This window comes from Oncorhynchus kisutch, unplaced genomic scaffold (assembly GCF_002021735.2).
Source record: "Oncorhynchus kisutch isolate 150728-3 unplaced genomic scaffold, Okis_V2 Okis02a-Okis13b_hom, whole genome shotgun sequence".
In the NCBI taxonomy this organism is placed as follows: Eukaryota; Metazoa; Chordata; class Actinopteri; order Salmoniformes; family Salmonidae; genus Oncorhynchus; species Oncorhynchus kisutch.
The window spans coordinates 3685817-3700820 of NW_022261979.1; the positions used below are offsets into that span (position 1 = coordinate 3685817).

Sequence of the window (15004 nt, forward strand, 5' to 3'; positions counted from 1 at the left end):
ATATGTAGATACACTGAGTGGACAAAACATTAAGAACACCTGCTCGTTCTATCACACACTAACCAGGTGAATCCAGGTGAAAGCTATGATCCCTTATTGATGTTACTTGTTAAATCCACTTTGTCAGTGGCGCTGAAGGGGAGGAGACATGTTAAAGAAGGATTTTTAAACCTTGAGCCAACAGAGACAAGGATTGTGTGTGTGGCAATCAGAGGCTGAATGAGCAAGACAAAACATATGTGCCTTTGAACAGGGTATGGTAGTAGGTGCCAGGCGCACCAGTTTTTGTCAACCACCGCAGCATCATTATGAGCCGTCCTCCCCTCACCAGCCCCCACTGGTGTATACTCGGTGTACATTTTGTGGTTATATGGTTTGTCTGTGAAAGGTACATCTGAAGTCATTTGAGGCAGCTGAGTAATGTTACAGAACAAGTGCTTTATTCTCCTGCTGTAATGTAGCCGCAGTGATGTGTAACATCTGAACAACTGCTGAACCAAACGCAGACCAAACAATATGCTGTGATGAGACACACAAACATGTACAAAGTTATGCAGGCAATTCTGAATTCATCAATCCATTACGTATAATACACCGTGGACACGTATCGAAGCGCGGAAATGAACCTTGACGAACATACACTGAGAAGGCTGCAAACAAGTGCTACGCAAAAACCTCATTTACATACATGTACAAAACATCAGACTCCTTTCAAAAAGAGAGGTGGTTGCATTACATGTACAGTCAAGATTATAAAAATGAATGACATTCTATACAATATTTATAGTTTTATATTTAAAATGATACATTTATACTTGTATTAATGTGCAGGCATTGTCCTCCACCTCTCTCCCAGAAACCCACACACACTCATCCTGAACTCACTAACCTGTCTTTATGTCTGCCTGTACAGTTAGACAAACCAGTCTTCCTTATGCTTGACCTGTCTGTTAACTAGAAACTCCACACTATTAGCTGTTATTCCAACAAAACATCTAACAACAATTCCAGTTGAATATGTTGAGGTCAATGCCATATATTCCCCATGATGCAACATGTTTTATTTCAGAACAGTTAAATACTCAAGTAGTTGGTGAAAGTAATAAGCCACAACGTTTAGAGATTCAAAAGAAAATACAAAAGTCAATGAAATAAGGCGCTTTGTAGGTGTTTCACTTGTTTGCAATACAGGAAGCCCTTAATACATATTCAACCTTTCATAAGTTCAGTTGTTATCACACACGTGCACACACACCTCAACCCACTGCCCGAGCCTTTCTACAAGACCTTTGTGCATCACACTGGAGAAAAAGGGAATGCATGTTTCCAGTTGACCTTATTCATTTAGTTACCGTTCACAGTGAGACAAACTGGAGCTGAACAATGTTGTAGTAACGCATCTGCAAGGTACATGTTTCAAGCTTTATAAGGAGCACCCTGTGGAGCCTCACCATTAGGCACTGCCATGCAGTCAGTCTCTACAGAGTAACAGTCACTACTATGCAGTCAGTCTCTACAGAGAAACAGTCACTACTATGCAGTCAGTCTCTACAGAGTAACAGTCACTACTATGCAGTCAGTCTCTACAGAGAAACAGTCACTCAGTCAGTCTCTCTACAGAGCATCAGTCAGTCAGTCAGTCAGTCTCTACAGAGCATCAGTCAGTCAGTCAGTCTCTCTACAAATCATCAGTCAGTCAGTCTCTCTACAGATCAACAGTCAGTCAGGCAGTCTCTCTACAGATCAACAGTCAGTCAGGCAGTCTCTCTACAGATCAACAGTCAGTCAGTCAGTCTCTCTACAGATCAACAGTCAGTCAGTCTCTCTACAGATCAACAGTCAGTCAGTCTCTCTACAGCGCATCAGTCAGTCAGTCTCTACAGAGCATCAGTCAGTCAGTCTCTCTACAGATCAACAGTCAGTCACACAGAGTCTCGCTGGTGTATTGAACCGGGCATCACTGAGACCTCAATATGGCTATTCTACCCTCTGGATATCCCAGAGGTCAAAGTGCATAGACAGCTACATGATGTCTCTCTAGCTCACCTGTCTGTAGAGCTGCTTGGCTCACTCCTACTAAAGGATGTAGTCATAGGTACTACTAGTCCTGCTGAAGTATCAACATGTTCAGGGAAAAGTGGAGTTTCTCCCAGACACTGAGCTACGGTCTGTTTAGAATCCCCTTCCACTAATGGTTTAGGTTTGGATACGGGGAGCGTAAACTGATCCTAGATCAGTGCTAACTAAGGGGTGACTTAAGCAAGCATGACAGAGTCGTGGTCAAAACTAAAGTGAATATTGAGCTTTCCTACTAGTTCGGGCTATTGGACGATGTGTTGATGGAAAACATTCATACACACACGCACACAGACACGCACACAGATACAGACACACGCACACACACAGACACGCACACAGACACGCACGCACACACACGCACGCACACACACGCACACAGACACAGACACACGCATACAGACACAGACACACACACACACACACACACACACAGACACACACACAGACACACGCACGCACACAGACACACACACGCACACAGACAGACAGACACACACACAGACATGTCAGCCGGTCTGTGGGAGAGCTGGGTTAGAGCTAGAATGGAGAGGTTAGACTGAAGGTCAGCTTTTTCCTCCCTGGTCAGTCAGCCAGCTGGTTTGGCCCTTACAGACTAAACTCCCTGACAACACACTGGTGCTCTGTAGGTCAGTTGGTAGAGCATGACACTTGCAACAACAGGATAGTGGGTTTGATTCCCGTGACCATCCACACATAAAGAATGTATACATGACTACGTGGTTTGAAGAAAGACCTCTGCTAAATGGTATAAAAACACACCAACAGCAGACACACAGTGTCCATCAACACTACACTCACTGAGACTGGGGGAACAATCACTTATAAAGGCTTGCTAGCTCAATGGAAAAGTTCATGATGATTCAAAAGTATTTGAAACAATTGACATTCCATTTAGTAATAAAAAAAGACAGAGAAGTTCAGGCACGTTGTGATGTTTTGGAAAACATTCGGCTAAAACTGCTGAGCCTCGTTAGAGATGGTTGTAAGACCTTTTCATTATAAAGGGATAGAAACTCAGCCAATCGTTCTTCAACTGTCAAACACACACTGACAGTCAGACTACAAAAGCATAGACTCAATCAACTATCTCACCTCATATCTCTCTCTATATGTCTCCTACAGTATGACAACCCCACCTGAGATATTGAGGCAGACAGAGGACAAGGCTCATATCTGGAATGTTCAGGTCATTTGGAATGTGCCGCTGATTCTGGAAGTCTGGCTGCAGCAACACTAGAACTACACTGAAGGAGATGTCTCTTAAAGCTTTACTTGGTCATGGAGAGTGGAGGAGACAGGTCAGGGGTCAGCCTCCAGGAGAGTGGAGGAGACAGGAGTCAGGAGTCAGCCTCCAGGAGAGTGGAGGAGACGGGTCAGGGCTCAGCCTCCAGGAGAGTGGAGGAGACAGGGGTCAGGAGTCAGCCTCCAGGAGAGTGGAGGGGTCAGCCTCCTGGAGAGTGGAGGAGCCAGGGATCAGCCTCCAGGAGAGTGGAGGAGACAGGGGTCAGCCTCCAGGAGAGTGGAGGGGTCAGGGGTCAGCCTCCAGGAGAGTGGAGGGGTCAGGAGTCAGCCTCCAGGAGAGTGGAGGAGACAGGGGTCAGCCTCCAGGAGATTGGAGGAGCCGGGGATGAGCCTCCAGGAGAGTGGAGGAGACAGGAGTCAGCCTCCAGGAGATTGGAGGAGACGGGGATCAGCCTCCAGGAGAGTGGAAGAGACAGGAGTCAGCCTCCAGGAGATTGGAGGGGTCAGGGTTCAGCCTCCAGGAGAGTGGAGGAGACAGGGGTCAGTCTCCAGAAGAGTGGAGGAGACAGGGGTCAGGGGTCAGCCTCCAGGAGAGTGGAGGAGACAGGGGTCAGGGGACAGCCTCCAGGAGAGTGGAGGAGACAGGGGTCAGGGGACAGCCTCCAGGAGAGTGGAGGAGACAGAGGTCAGGGGTCAGCCTCCAGGAGAGTGGAGGAGACAGGGGTCAGGGGACAGCCTCCAGAAGAGTGGAGGAGACAGGGGTCAGCCTCCAGGAGAGTGGATGAGACAGCGGTCAGGGGACAGCCTCCAGGAGAGTGGAGGAGACAGGGGTCAGCCTCCAGGAGAGTGGAGGAGACAGGGGTCAGCCTCCAGGAGAGTGGAGGAGACAGGGGTCAGGGGACAGCCTCCAGGAGAGTGGAGGAGACAGGGGTCAGGGGACAGCCTCCAGGAGAGTGGAGGAGACAGAGGTCAGGGGTCAGCCTCCAGGAGAGTGGAGGAGACAGGGGTCAGGGGTCAACCTCCAGAGCTGCCTCGGCTAGCTGGTATCACAGTGCAGGGCAATATGGCTAATAGAACAACAATACTAGGATGTATTGCTTCAATTTGAACATATCCTCAACACCGTTCAATCTTTCATTACATGTAACGCCCTCTAAATAGCATCGATGGGTTGCTAGGGTAACAGTCAGGGTCCTTTCTAGAAAAAGAGCATAATTCAATAGAAACGCCAGATTCCGGAAGGTAACTAAGTAATAGCATATCATGGCAACAGTTCGACTTGGTTAAAAACAACAACATCAACAACGTGGAGGCAGTAGCATCCCACACACTTTCTTAGCTAAGCATCTGATCAAGTACCTGACACTACATACCCTGTATGTTACACATGTAACCAGAACATTGCACTATTCAACACAGTAACTATCTGACACATACTTATCTGACAGTGGTACTCAGACTCTCTGCTAGTCAATCCATCAGTCACAAGCACACATACAAGATAATCATCCCAAATGGCATTTACCCATAAGGCTCTGGTCAAAAGTAGTGGCCTTTATAGAGGAAAATGTTCTATTTGAGACACAGACATAGTCACAGAGGTGACGTTAGGGAGGGTCACAGGGGTGACGGTCTGAGGCTCATGTCCCGTTGCTGTGTCACCACAGTGACCCGGTGGGGGTGTCGGACTAACAGAGGTATGACATCACATAAACTCCACACGGGTTAATGCTGCATGAATTGCAAATCTCCCTTTTAACTAAAGTACAAATTTAACATAAAATAAAAACATAAAAAACATGAGACAGAAATAGAAGACAAACCCAGAGAACACATATTAGTTAAAAAGGTCTATAAAAATACTACTATAGCTACGGTAGAAAGAGCAGCCCTGCAGGCCTCCGAGGTTTCTCTTCAGAGGTTCCTCTCCAGAGGTTTCTCTTCAGAGGTTCCTCTCCAGAGGTTTCTCTCCAGAGGTTCCTCTCCAGAGGTTTCTCTCCAGAGGTTTCTCTCCAGAGGTTTCTCTCCAGAAGTTTCCCTCCGGAAGTTTTCCTCCAGAGGTTTTCCTCCAGAGGTTTCTCTCCAGAAGTTTCCCTCCAGAAGTTTTCCTCTAGAGGTTTCCCTCCAGAGGTTTTCCTCCAGAGGTTTCTCTGGACCCGGTCCTGGAGATGGAGGCAGTGTGTGATGCCGCCCGTCCCGTACTGACAGACAGACAGCCCTCAGAGAGCCAGGGAAGGGGGGTTAGACCAGGGATGGGGTTGGGGCTGGGGGTACGGGTTGGGTGTTGGGGGTACGGGTTGGGGGCTGGGGGCTGGGGGTACAAGTTGGGGGCTGGGGTTACGGACTGGGGGTAGGGGGCTGGGGGTACAGACTGGGGGGGGGGGGGGTACTGTAGTCCCTCTCTGTCTTGTCTCTAGTGGATGGGGTTGATGTCTGTACGGTGGTTGGGCAGGCCGTGCACAGTGCTGCCCCCTACAGCTGTGCTGGAGGTGGTGATGTTGTTGTGCTGGATGACCTGCTGCTGGGAGCAGGCTGAGGCCGGGCTGCCTGCTGGACTACTGTCTGGACCTGAGGGGAGGAGGACAACACACAGGGTGAGAGGACAATTGGTGTGTGTGTGTGTGTGTGTGTGTGTGTGTGTGTGTGTGTGTGTGTGTGTGTGTGTGTGTGTGTGTGTGTGTGTGTGTGTGTGTGTGTGTGTGTGTGTGTGTGTGTGTGTGTATCAACATGAATGTGTGTGTAGTGAACATGAAACCCTCAATAGAACAACTCTCTCTAGATGTCTGTTTATCTAAACAAACACGGTCCAACAGTTAAAAACCTCTTAATTTTCACCAAATATAGAATTGTTACATTTCTATGTACAGTATAAACCACTGAACGTTGTGTTTTCCAACCAAACATGTATCATATCCTCCTTTCAGACCAACAGAATGAGGCGTGTTGAAAGCGCCTCGGCTTCGGCATGTTTGTTGTCTGTCTGAAAGGTTACACTGCAGCTTTTTAAAAGCCTCCACGAAACCTTTAGTTTTGAAGCACCACTGAACGGGCTGCCGCTTCTGAAGCCGGGCTAACATCCATCACTAGGCAACTAGAACTGTCAATCAAATGATCTCCATCCTCAGACCACTCGCTCCTAAGAAAAGTACTTTGAAGTTTGTTAAAGTTTGTTAAGTGCATTTAGTAGAAAGAAAACACATCTACCATAAAAAACTAATGTTTGTATTTTTATTTAACCAAGTCAGTTAAGAACAAATTCTTATTTTCAGGAACAGTGGGTTGACTGCCTTGTTCAGGGGCAGAACCACAGATTTTTACCATGTCAGCTTGAGGATTCGATCTTGCAACCCTTCGGTTACAAGTCCAACTCTCTAACCACTAGGCTACCTGCCGCCCCATCAATCAATGTTTATTGTTGTCAGGGAAACAATAGAACATTCTATGCCGAAGCAGAATTCTACTGTCTGAAAAGGTAGACGCTTTGTACATTGTCTGAAAGGTTATCAGTTATCCACCCGTTACTGTAGCTGCATCCTATGTATGAAAAGGGTCAAATAAACATGCATTTTAAAACCTTTTTATCCCTTTGAAAACATGCTTGATACATTTTCACAACATACTAGGAGTGACATCTGTACACAGACAGACTGTGCTTATCAATGCAAGTCTCCCAGTCAGTCAGCCCAGTCTACTCACCCTCTAAACAAGGAGCCAGTGAGACATCTGTACACAGACAGACTGGGCTTATCAATGCAAGTCTCCCAGTCAGTCAGCCCAGTCTACTCACCCTCTAAACAAGGAGCCAGTGAGACATCTGTACACAGACAGACTGGGCTTATCAATGCAAGTCTCCCAGTCAGTCAGCCCAGTCTACTCACCCTCTAAACAAGGAGCCAGTGAGACATCTGTACACAGACAGACTGGGCTTATCAATGCAAGTCTCTCCCAGTCAGTCAGCCCAGTCTACTCACCCTCTAAACAAGGAGCCAGTGAGACATCTGTACACAGACAGACTGGGCTTATCAATGCAAGTCTCTCCCAGTCAGTCAGCCCAGTCTACTCACCCTCTAAACAAGGAGCCAGTGAGACATCTGTACACAGACAGACTGGGCTTATCAATGCAAGTCTCTCCCAGTCAGTCAGCCTAGTCTACTCACCCTCTAAACAAGGAGCCAGTGAGACATCTGTACACAGACAGACTGGGCTTATCAATGCAAGTCTCTCCCAGTCAGTCAGCCCAGTCTACTCACCCTCTAAACAAGGAGCCAGTGAGACATCTGTACACAGACAGACTGGGCTTATCAATGCAAGTCTCTCCCAGTCAGTCAGCCCAGTCTACTCACCCTCTAAACAAGGAGCCAGTGAGACATCTGTACACAGACAGACTGGGCTTATCAATGCAAGTCTCTCCCAGTCAGTCAGCCCAGTCTACTCACCCTCTAAACAAGGAGCCAGTGAGACATCTGTACACAGACAGACTGGGCTTATCAATGCAAGTCTCTCCCAGTCAGTCAGCCCAGTCTACTCACCCTCTAAACAAGGAGCCAGTGAGAGCAGGGCAGTGTGAGGGGAAGTGAGCCTGCTTTTCCCCTGCCTGTCTGCTGAAGCCTCACAGCACAGGGAGGGCCTTCTGCCTTCTCCTAATTACATGGAAATGTCACTCCTATCCATATCAGAGGGTGGGGTCCTGATGTCATACTCTGCTGCTGTGGAACAGTCCAATAACCAGCAGGGGGACTGGGACCAGCGGGACCAGCAGGGGGACTGGGACCAGTGGGACCAGCAGGACTGGACATGGGAGTCTGGACGCCGGTCGGCAGTCTGTGACATCTTTTTTCAGTGGAATCTCTGCAGCGACCTGTGGTTTAGTTCTATGACTCCAGTCCACTTCTGATGGAAAAACAGGCCTCATATTCTGGGGTTGTAATGACCAGTACCAGACTTCCAGGCCGGGTGGTATCCTAGTGCCTCTCTCCCCCACATCCATGAAACAGCGTGGCTCCTGCCAGCATCCGTACACCCTGTGTGATACACATGGCAGGATCCATATGTCCTCATAGTGCGGTGAGTGTGGGACAGGATGTCTTGACTGTCACCACCCTGGACTGGGCACCCTAACCTCAGGACTGATTCTAACTCATACACACAGACACTGTATGGCTGGAGAACTGGGAAGGTTCTCTATGCAGGTTTAGCTGTATACTAGTGATACGGCACAGGGATGAGTGAGTGTGTGTGTGTGTGTGTGTGTGTGTGTGTGTGTGTGTGTGTGTGTGTGTGTGTGTGTGTGTGTGTGTGTGTGTGTGTGTGTGTGTGTGTGTGTGTGTGTGTGTGTGTGTGTGTGTGTGTGTGTGTGTGTGTATGTGTGTGTGTGCGTGTGTGCGTGTGTGCAAACAAGCTACTCACTGAGGTAACCTTGGGAGTCTTTCTGCAGAGTGGTGATGGGGCAGTCTTTATGGGTGAGGAGGAGCTGCTTGAGTTGGGTCACCTCGTTCTTCAGCATGGTCACCTCATTCTGACAACAAGCAATCAATCAAATGTGTTTAATAAATCCCCTTTTACATCAGCAGTTTCCAAAAAGTGCTTTACAGCTACCCACCCGACACACATTTTGAGCACAATAAGAGAGATTTACTGTTAGCTGGACTGAGTGATTATCTTTGCTTGGTGAATAAATTCAGCTTTTTTCGTTGTTGAATAGATCCTTGATAAAGGCACATTTTTTACAAAAGGAAAATAGCTTGTTTAAGCCTCACTGCAAAACTCACAATAAACATTCTGCATCGATATTGCGATTAAGTGTATTATCATTGCTAAAACCATGTACAATTACAGGATTAAGATTTCAATCTTAATTGGAATTTAATAAAACTATGACAAATAAATTAACCAGCTCGTTGTTAGGAAGGCCCCTACGGAACAACAGACTGAACTACAACAAGCCCCTACGGAACAACAGACTGAACTACAACAAGCCCCTACGGGACAACAGACTGAACTACAACAAGCCCCTATGGAACAACAGACTGAACTACAACAAGCCCCTACGGAACAACAGACTGAACTACAACAAGCCCCTACGGAACAACAGACTGAACTACAACAAGCCCCTACGGAACAACAGACTGAACTACAACAAGCCCCTACGGAACAACAGACTGCACTACAACAAGCCCCTACGGAACAACAGACTGAACTACAACAAGCCCCTACGGAACAACAGACTGAACTACAACAAGCCCCTACGGAACAACAGACTGAACTACAACGAGCCCCTACGGAACAACAGACTGAACTACAACAAGCCCCTACGGAACAACAGACTGAACTACAACAAGCCCCTACGGAACAACAGACTGAACTACAACAAGCCCCTACGGAACAACAGACTGAACTACAACAAGCCACAAAGGAACAACAAAATGAAGTACAACAAGCCCCTACGGAACAACAGACTGAACTACAACAAGCCCCTACGGAACAACAGACTGAACTACAACAAGCCCCTACGGAACAACAGACTGAACTACAACAAGCCCCTACGGAACAACAGACTGAACTACAACAAGCCCCTACGGAACAACAGACTGAACTACAACAAGCCCCTACGGAACAACAGACTGAACTACAACAAGCCCCTACGGAACAACAGACTGAACTACAACAAGCCCCTACGGAACAACAGACTGAACTACAACAAGCCCCTACGGAACAACAGACTGAACTACAACAAGCCCCTACGGAACAACAGACTGAACTACAACAAGCCCCTACGGAACAACAGACTGAACTACAACAAGCCCCTACGGAACAACAGACTGAACTACAACAAGCCCCTACGGAACAACAGACTGAACTACAACAAGCCCCTACGGAACAACAGACTGAACTACAACAAGCCCCTACGGAACAACAGACTGAACTACAACAAGCCCCTACGGAACAACAGACTGAACTACAACGAGCCCCTACGGAACAACAGACTGAACTACAACGAGCCCCTACGGAACAACAGACTGAACTACAACAAGCCCCTACGGAACAACAGACTGAACTACAACAAGCCGCTACGGAACAACAGACTGAACTACAACGAGCCCCTACGGAACAACAGACTGAACTACAACAAGCTCCTACGGAACAACAGACTGAACTACAACAAGCCCCTACGGAACAACAAACTGAACTACAACAAGCCCCTATAACTATAACAAGGGAGAGTGACAGTATGTCTGAGTTTAGTGGAGCAGTTCTCCTCCCAGGCTAAAAGAACATCAAACACATTGAAAGTGTTTGGTCTTCATGATCTGAACTATAGACAAGCAGAGACGTGAGGATGAAAGGAAAACAACTATTGGTAGAGTTGGAGAAAGAAAGAAGGTCTGGGTTGGAGATGGGTGCTACCTAACTTTTACAAGAGTTGAGCAGCATTCAATTCAATTCACTAAACTTTATTTAGAATGCTGTACACAGTGGAGCAGGCACGAACAGATGGAGCTCTAGGGGTGCTGGAGCATCTGGCCTTTTGCCCTCTTAGGGGAAAAAATGTCTCTTTTGATTCAAATCTAATTTTATTGGTCACATACACATATTTAGCAGATGTTATTGCAGGTGTAGTGAAATGCAGTTTTTTCAAACAAATTACTTTTTATGAAATGTTTAGTGTCTTTTCAGGGAAGGGGGCAGCTGCAGGTCGCCCCTGTCAGTAGCAGAACAAGTTTTTTCACTCTGAGCACCTGCCCCATCAAAGGTGTGTGGCCCTGCAGTGGAGAACTTATTTACTACATCTCCCTGCTTTTTGAACATAAAAGTCTAATGTGAAGACCTACAACACGTCCCAAATAGCACCATATTCCCTATATAAGCTCACTACTTTTGACCAGAGCTCTATGAGCCCTATGGGCCCTGGTCAAAAGTAGTGCATTAAATAGGGACTAGGGTGCCATTTGCGACAACCATCTCGTCCACATATATCCTACCAGAAGCTGCATGTTGGTCTGGGTCAGCTCTTCAGCCTTCTTCTCCAGCGACACCACCCATACTTTCCTCTTCTGTCTGCATCGCGTGGCCGCTGCTCGGTTTCTCTCCAGAAACTTCCGCCGCCGTTCGTCAGGGTCCTCGTCTACCGTCCGCCTGCGGCGCCCACCGCTAGGGGTCGGAGACTGCATCGTCTGGCTCGGCTGCATCTGCTGGGCCGCCGGCGACAACTAGAGAGAGAGAGAGAGAGACAGACAGACAGACAGACAGAGAGAGAACAAGGTCACACACACAAATGGAAAGGGAAAGGGGAAAGGGGTACACCTAGTCAGTTGTACAACTGAATGCCTTCAACTGAAATGTGTCTTCTGCATTTACAGGTCACTAAGAAGGACTTCAACTATGTCTCATTTCCATGTTTCATCTACCCTAACATCTCGTGAAAGTCTTAACCTAGCTGAATTGGTTGTACCCTCCTGTTTCTTACTTCTACTCTATCTGTTTAAGGTCACTATTCACAGTCCCTACTCTATCTGTTTAAAGTCACTATTCACAGTCCCTACTCTATCTGTTTAAAGTCACTATTCACAGTCCCTACTCTACCTGTTTAAAGTCACTATTCACAGTCCCTACTCTGCCTGTATAAAGTCACTATTCACAGTCCCTACTCTGCCTGTTTAAAGTCACTATTCACAGTCCCTACTCTGCCTGTATAAAGTCACTATTCACAGTCCCTACTCTGCCTGTTTAAAGTCACTATTCACAGTCCCTACTCTGCATGTTTAAAGTCACTATTCACAGTCCCTACTCTGCCTGTTTAAAGTCACTATTCACAGTCCCTACTCTGCCTGTTTAAAGTCACTATTCACAGTCCCTACTCTGCCTGTTTAAAGTCACTATTCACAGTCCCTACTCTGCCTGTTTAAAGTCACTATTCACAGTCCCTAATCTACCTGTGTAAAGTCACTATTCACAGTCCCTACTCTACCTGTTTAAAGACACTATTCACAGTCCCTACTTTTCCTTGTTAATATCACTATTCACAGTCCCTACTCTACCTGTGTAAAGTCACTATTCACAGTCCCTACTCTACCTGTTTAAAGTCACTATTCACAGTCCCTTCTCTACCTGTGTAAAGTCACTATTCACAGTCCCTACTCTGCCTGTTTAAAGTCACTATTCACAGTCCCTACTCTGCCTGTTTAAAGTCACTATTCACAGTCCCTACTCTGCCTGTTTAAAGTCACTATTCACAGTCCCTACTCTACCTGTTTAAAATCACTATTCACAGTCCCTACTCTGCCTCTTTAAAATCACTATTCACAGTCCCTACTCTACCTGTTTGAAATTACTATTCACAGCCACTTCCCTAAAAACAAAATTATGCCTATGCCACGTGCCCTCCCCTGCCCACCACTTCTTCCCCATCTGAGGGTGTCAGTCACTCAGTCAGTCAGTCAGCCAGTCAGTCAGGAGTAGGTGGGTGGGTGGGTGAGTGAGTAACTGGACTGATTTACAGAGCAGTCCTGCCCGCCTTGTTAAAGAAGTGTCAGGACAGCGTTTTCCACCGCCCACCTCCACTCAGCCTCACAGACACACAGTCAGAAAGAGCCTGCTTTGCTTTCTAAAACCCCTCAGTATGCCCACTGACTGGTCCTGACATATACTTGGCATGGGTCAAGTGCTTTCAGTCCTCAGATCATTAACGTTTTCAGGAGGATGGTGGAAAATACAAGTTGCTCTGATGACGGCTGTGTATACAGCCAGTGTTGTTGTAATGTTTTAACGGTACAGAAGGAGATCTTTGGAACATACATGGGGGGTCCTAATGGCTCAACAGTCAAATATACATTAAGGGTCTTAGTTAACCTTTGGCCTTATTGTAATTTACATCACTAACTTCCATGTCAACATCACAACATCAGTCCTGGGACAAATGTTTGAATCAATGTCAAATATAGGTGAAAACCAAAGACAATAACAATATGTATTGTTAGTTGATGCTCAGCTGTGTGTTCTGTCAGCTCTCCATGACTAGTGCTAATAACCCAGGCCAGTCGTATAGGTCTGTACATTATCCTAAACATGCAACACCTGGAACATGTTGTGACCACTGGACTGACTGACTGAAGCCCTGGTCTGTACATTATCCTAAACATGCAACACCTGGAACATGTTGTGACCACTGGACTGACTGACTGAAGCCCTGGTCTGTACATTATCCTAAACATGCAACACCTGGAACATGTTGTGACCACTGGACTGACTGACTGAAGCCCTGGTCTGTACATTATCCTAACCCTACAACACCTGGAACATGTTGTGACCACTGGACTGACTGACTGAAGCCCTGGTCTGTACATTATCCTAACCCTACAACACCTGGAACATGTGACCACTGGACTGACTGACTGAAGCCCAGTATATATGTTATGGCAACCTAACAGAGTAAAGGCCTAAACTCCCCAAATGAGTGTGTGTGAGGTATTTAAGTTTAAGGGTGAAGCTCTGGAGTCCTGTTTCCAAACAAGCCCTTTACACCGGCAGTTTACAACCTCCAACTGACCCTCCTGACCACTGAGACTGATCTGCAGCTGACCAACCTCAATGGAAAAACTGACCTTTGTGTCTGTTGCCAGGTAACTAACCTCTTCTTGGCAGTATGGCCACGGCACACGGCTGAAGGAAAATGTGTCTGACCAGCCCCCGCGCTTTACAGTGAATTTGAAATGTTATTTCCTCTACTGCATTTAAACCAAACCACTAATGGCTGTCTGTCTACCAGACTGTTAAAGTACAGGACTGAACTGTTATGGTTTGGGTTAAAGTAGGTGCTTTTGGCTTCACATGTGGTTTTAGTAGGTACTTGACATGCTTTGGTTTTGTGACAAACCTTCATAAACCTCTGTCTAAACATGAATGGTTGTGATATTTACCTTCCTCTACCTCTGGCTCTGGTACCTATGCTAGGGGAAAGAATCACTTGTGAGTGCTAACCTGTGAATGTGACCCTGGTCCAGAGTGAAGTGCAGGGTGGGGTGACGTCTGGTGTGAGTGTCCAGGGTGGAGGTGAGGCGGGGGTGAGGTCTGGTGTGGGTGTCCAGGGTGGAGGTGAGGCGGGGGTGAGGTCTGGTGTGGGTGCCCAGGGTGGAGGTGAGGCGGGTGGGAGTTGTGATGGGGGTTGTGGCCCTGTGGGTGGTGGTGCCCGCCCTGGCTGTGGCCGCTGTGGTGATGGTGGTGCTGGTAGGCGTGGCTGTGGGGCGGAGCCGGCAGGTGCTGGTGAGGGTGAGGGTGGGAGGGGTGAAGGTGGTGGTGGCCGCCCCCCTGCTCCTGCTGCTGCCGCGATGACATCATTTCCATCATGTGACCCATGCTGTTCATGTTGCCGTTGGCGATGGCTCCCGGGTGGTGTGCTAGCGCCGCCTTCAGCCTCTGTATGGAGAAGAACAACAACATGTTTCTATCATTCACTGGGATTAGGGACAGGAGTTCTTCCTGGTTACTATTCCAGACCATAGAGTTAAATGATTCATCTCTTTAGGCTTTGTCTGTTTGACAGTCTATCATTGAGTTAACTGGAAACAGGTACTGTAGGTTATTTGAAAGTGTGTTGATAATTGACTGTGAGACGATACACTGCTGCATTCATCTTTATACTGTACATCCACATGTCACAGCTGAGGTA

General features: G+C 47.3%; 1 protein-coding gene across 1 annotated transcript; it reads right to left on the reverse strand.

Moving 5' to 3' along the window:
- Positions 1 to 418: 418 nt before the first annotated feature.
- LOC109876563 (cyclic AMP-responsive element-binding protein 5-like) lies at positions 419 to 14775 on the reverse strand. The gene is made up of 4 exons (XM_020468971.2): positions 14317 to 14775; positions 11322 to 11549; positions 8749 to 8857; positions 419 to 5910 (listed from the first exon to the last, which is right to left on the reverse strand). Exons 1-4 carry the CDS (start codon positions 14773 to 14775, stop codon positions 5756 to 5758), a joined length of 951 nt encoding a protein of 316 aa, XP_020324560.2. The 3' UTR covers positions 419 to 5755.
- Between the last annotated feature and the right edge of the window lie 229 nt (positions 14776 to 15004).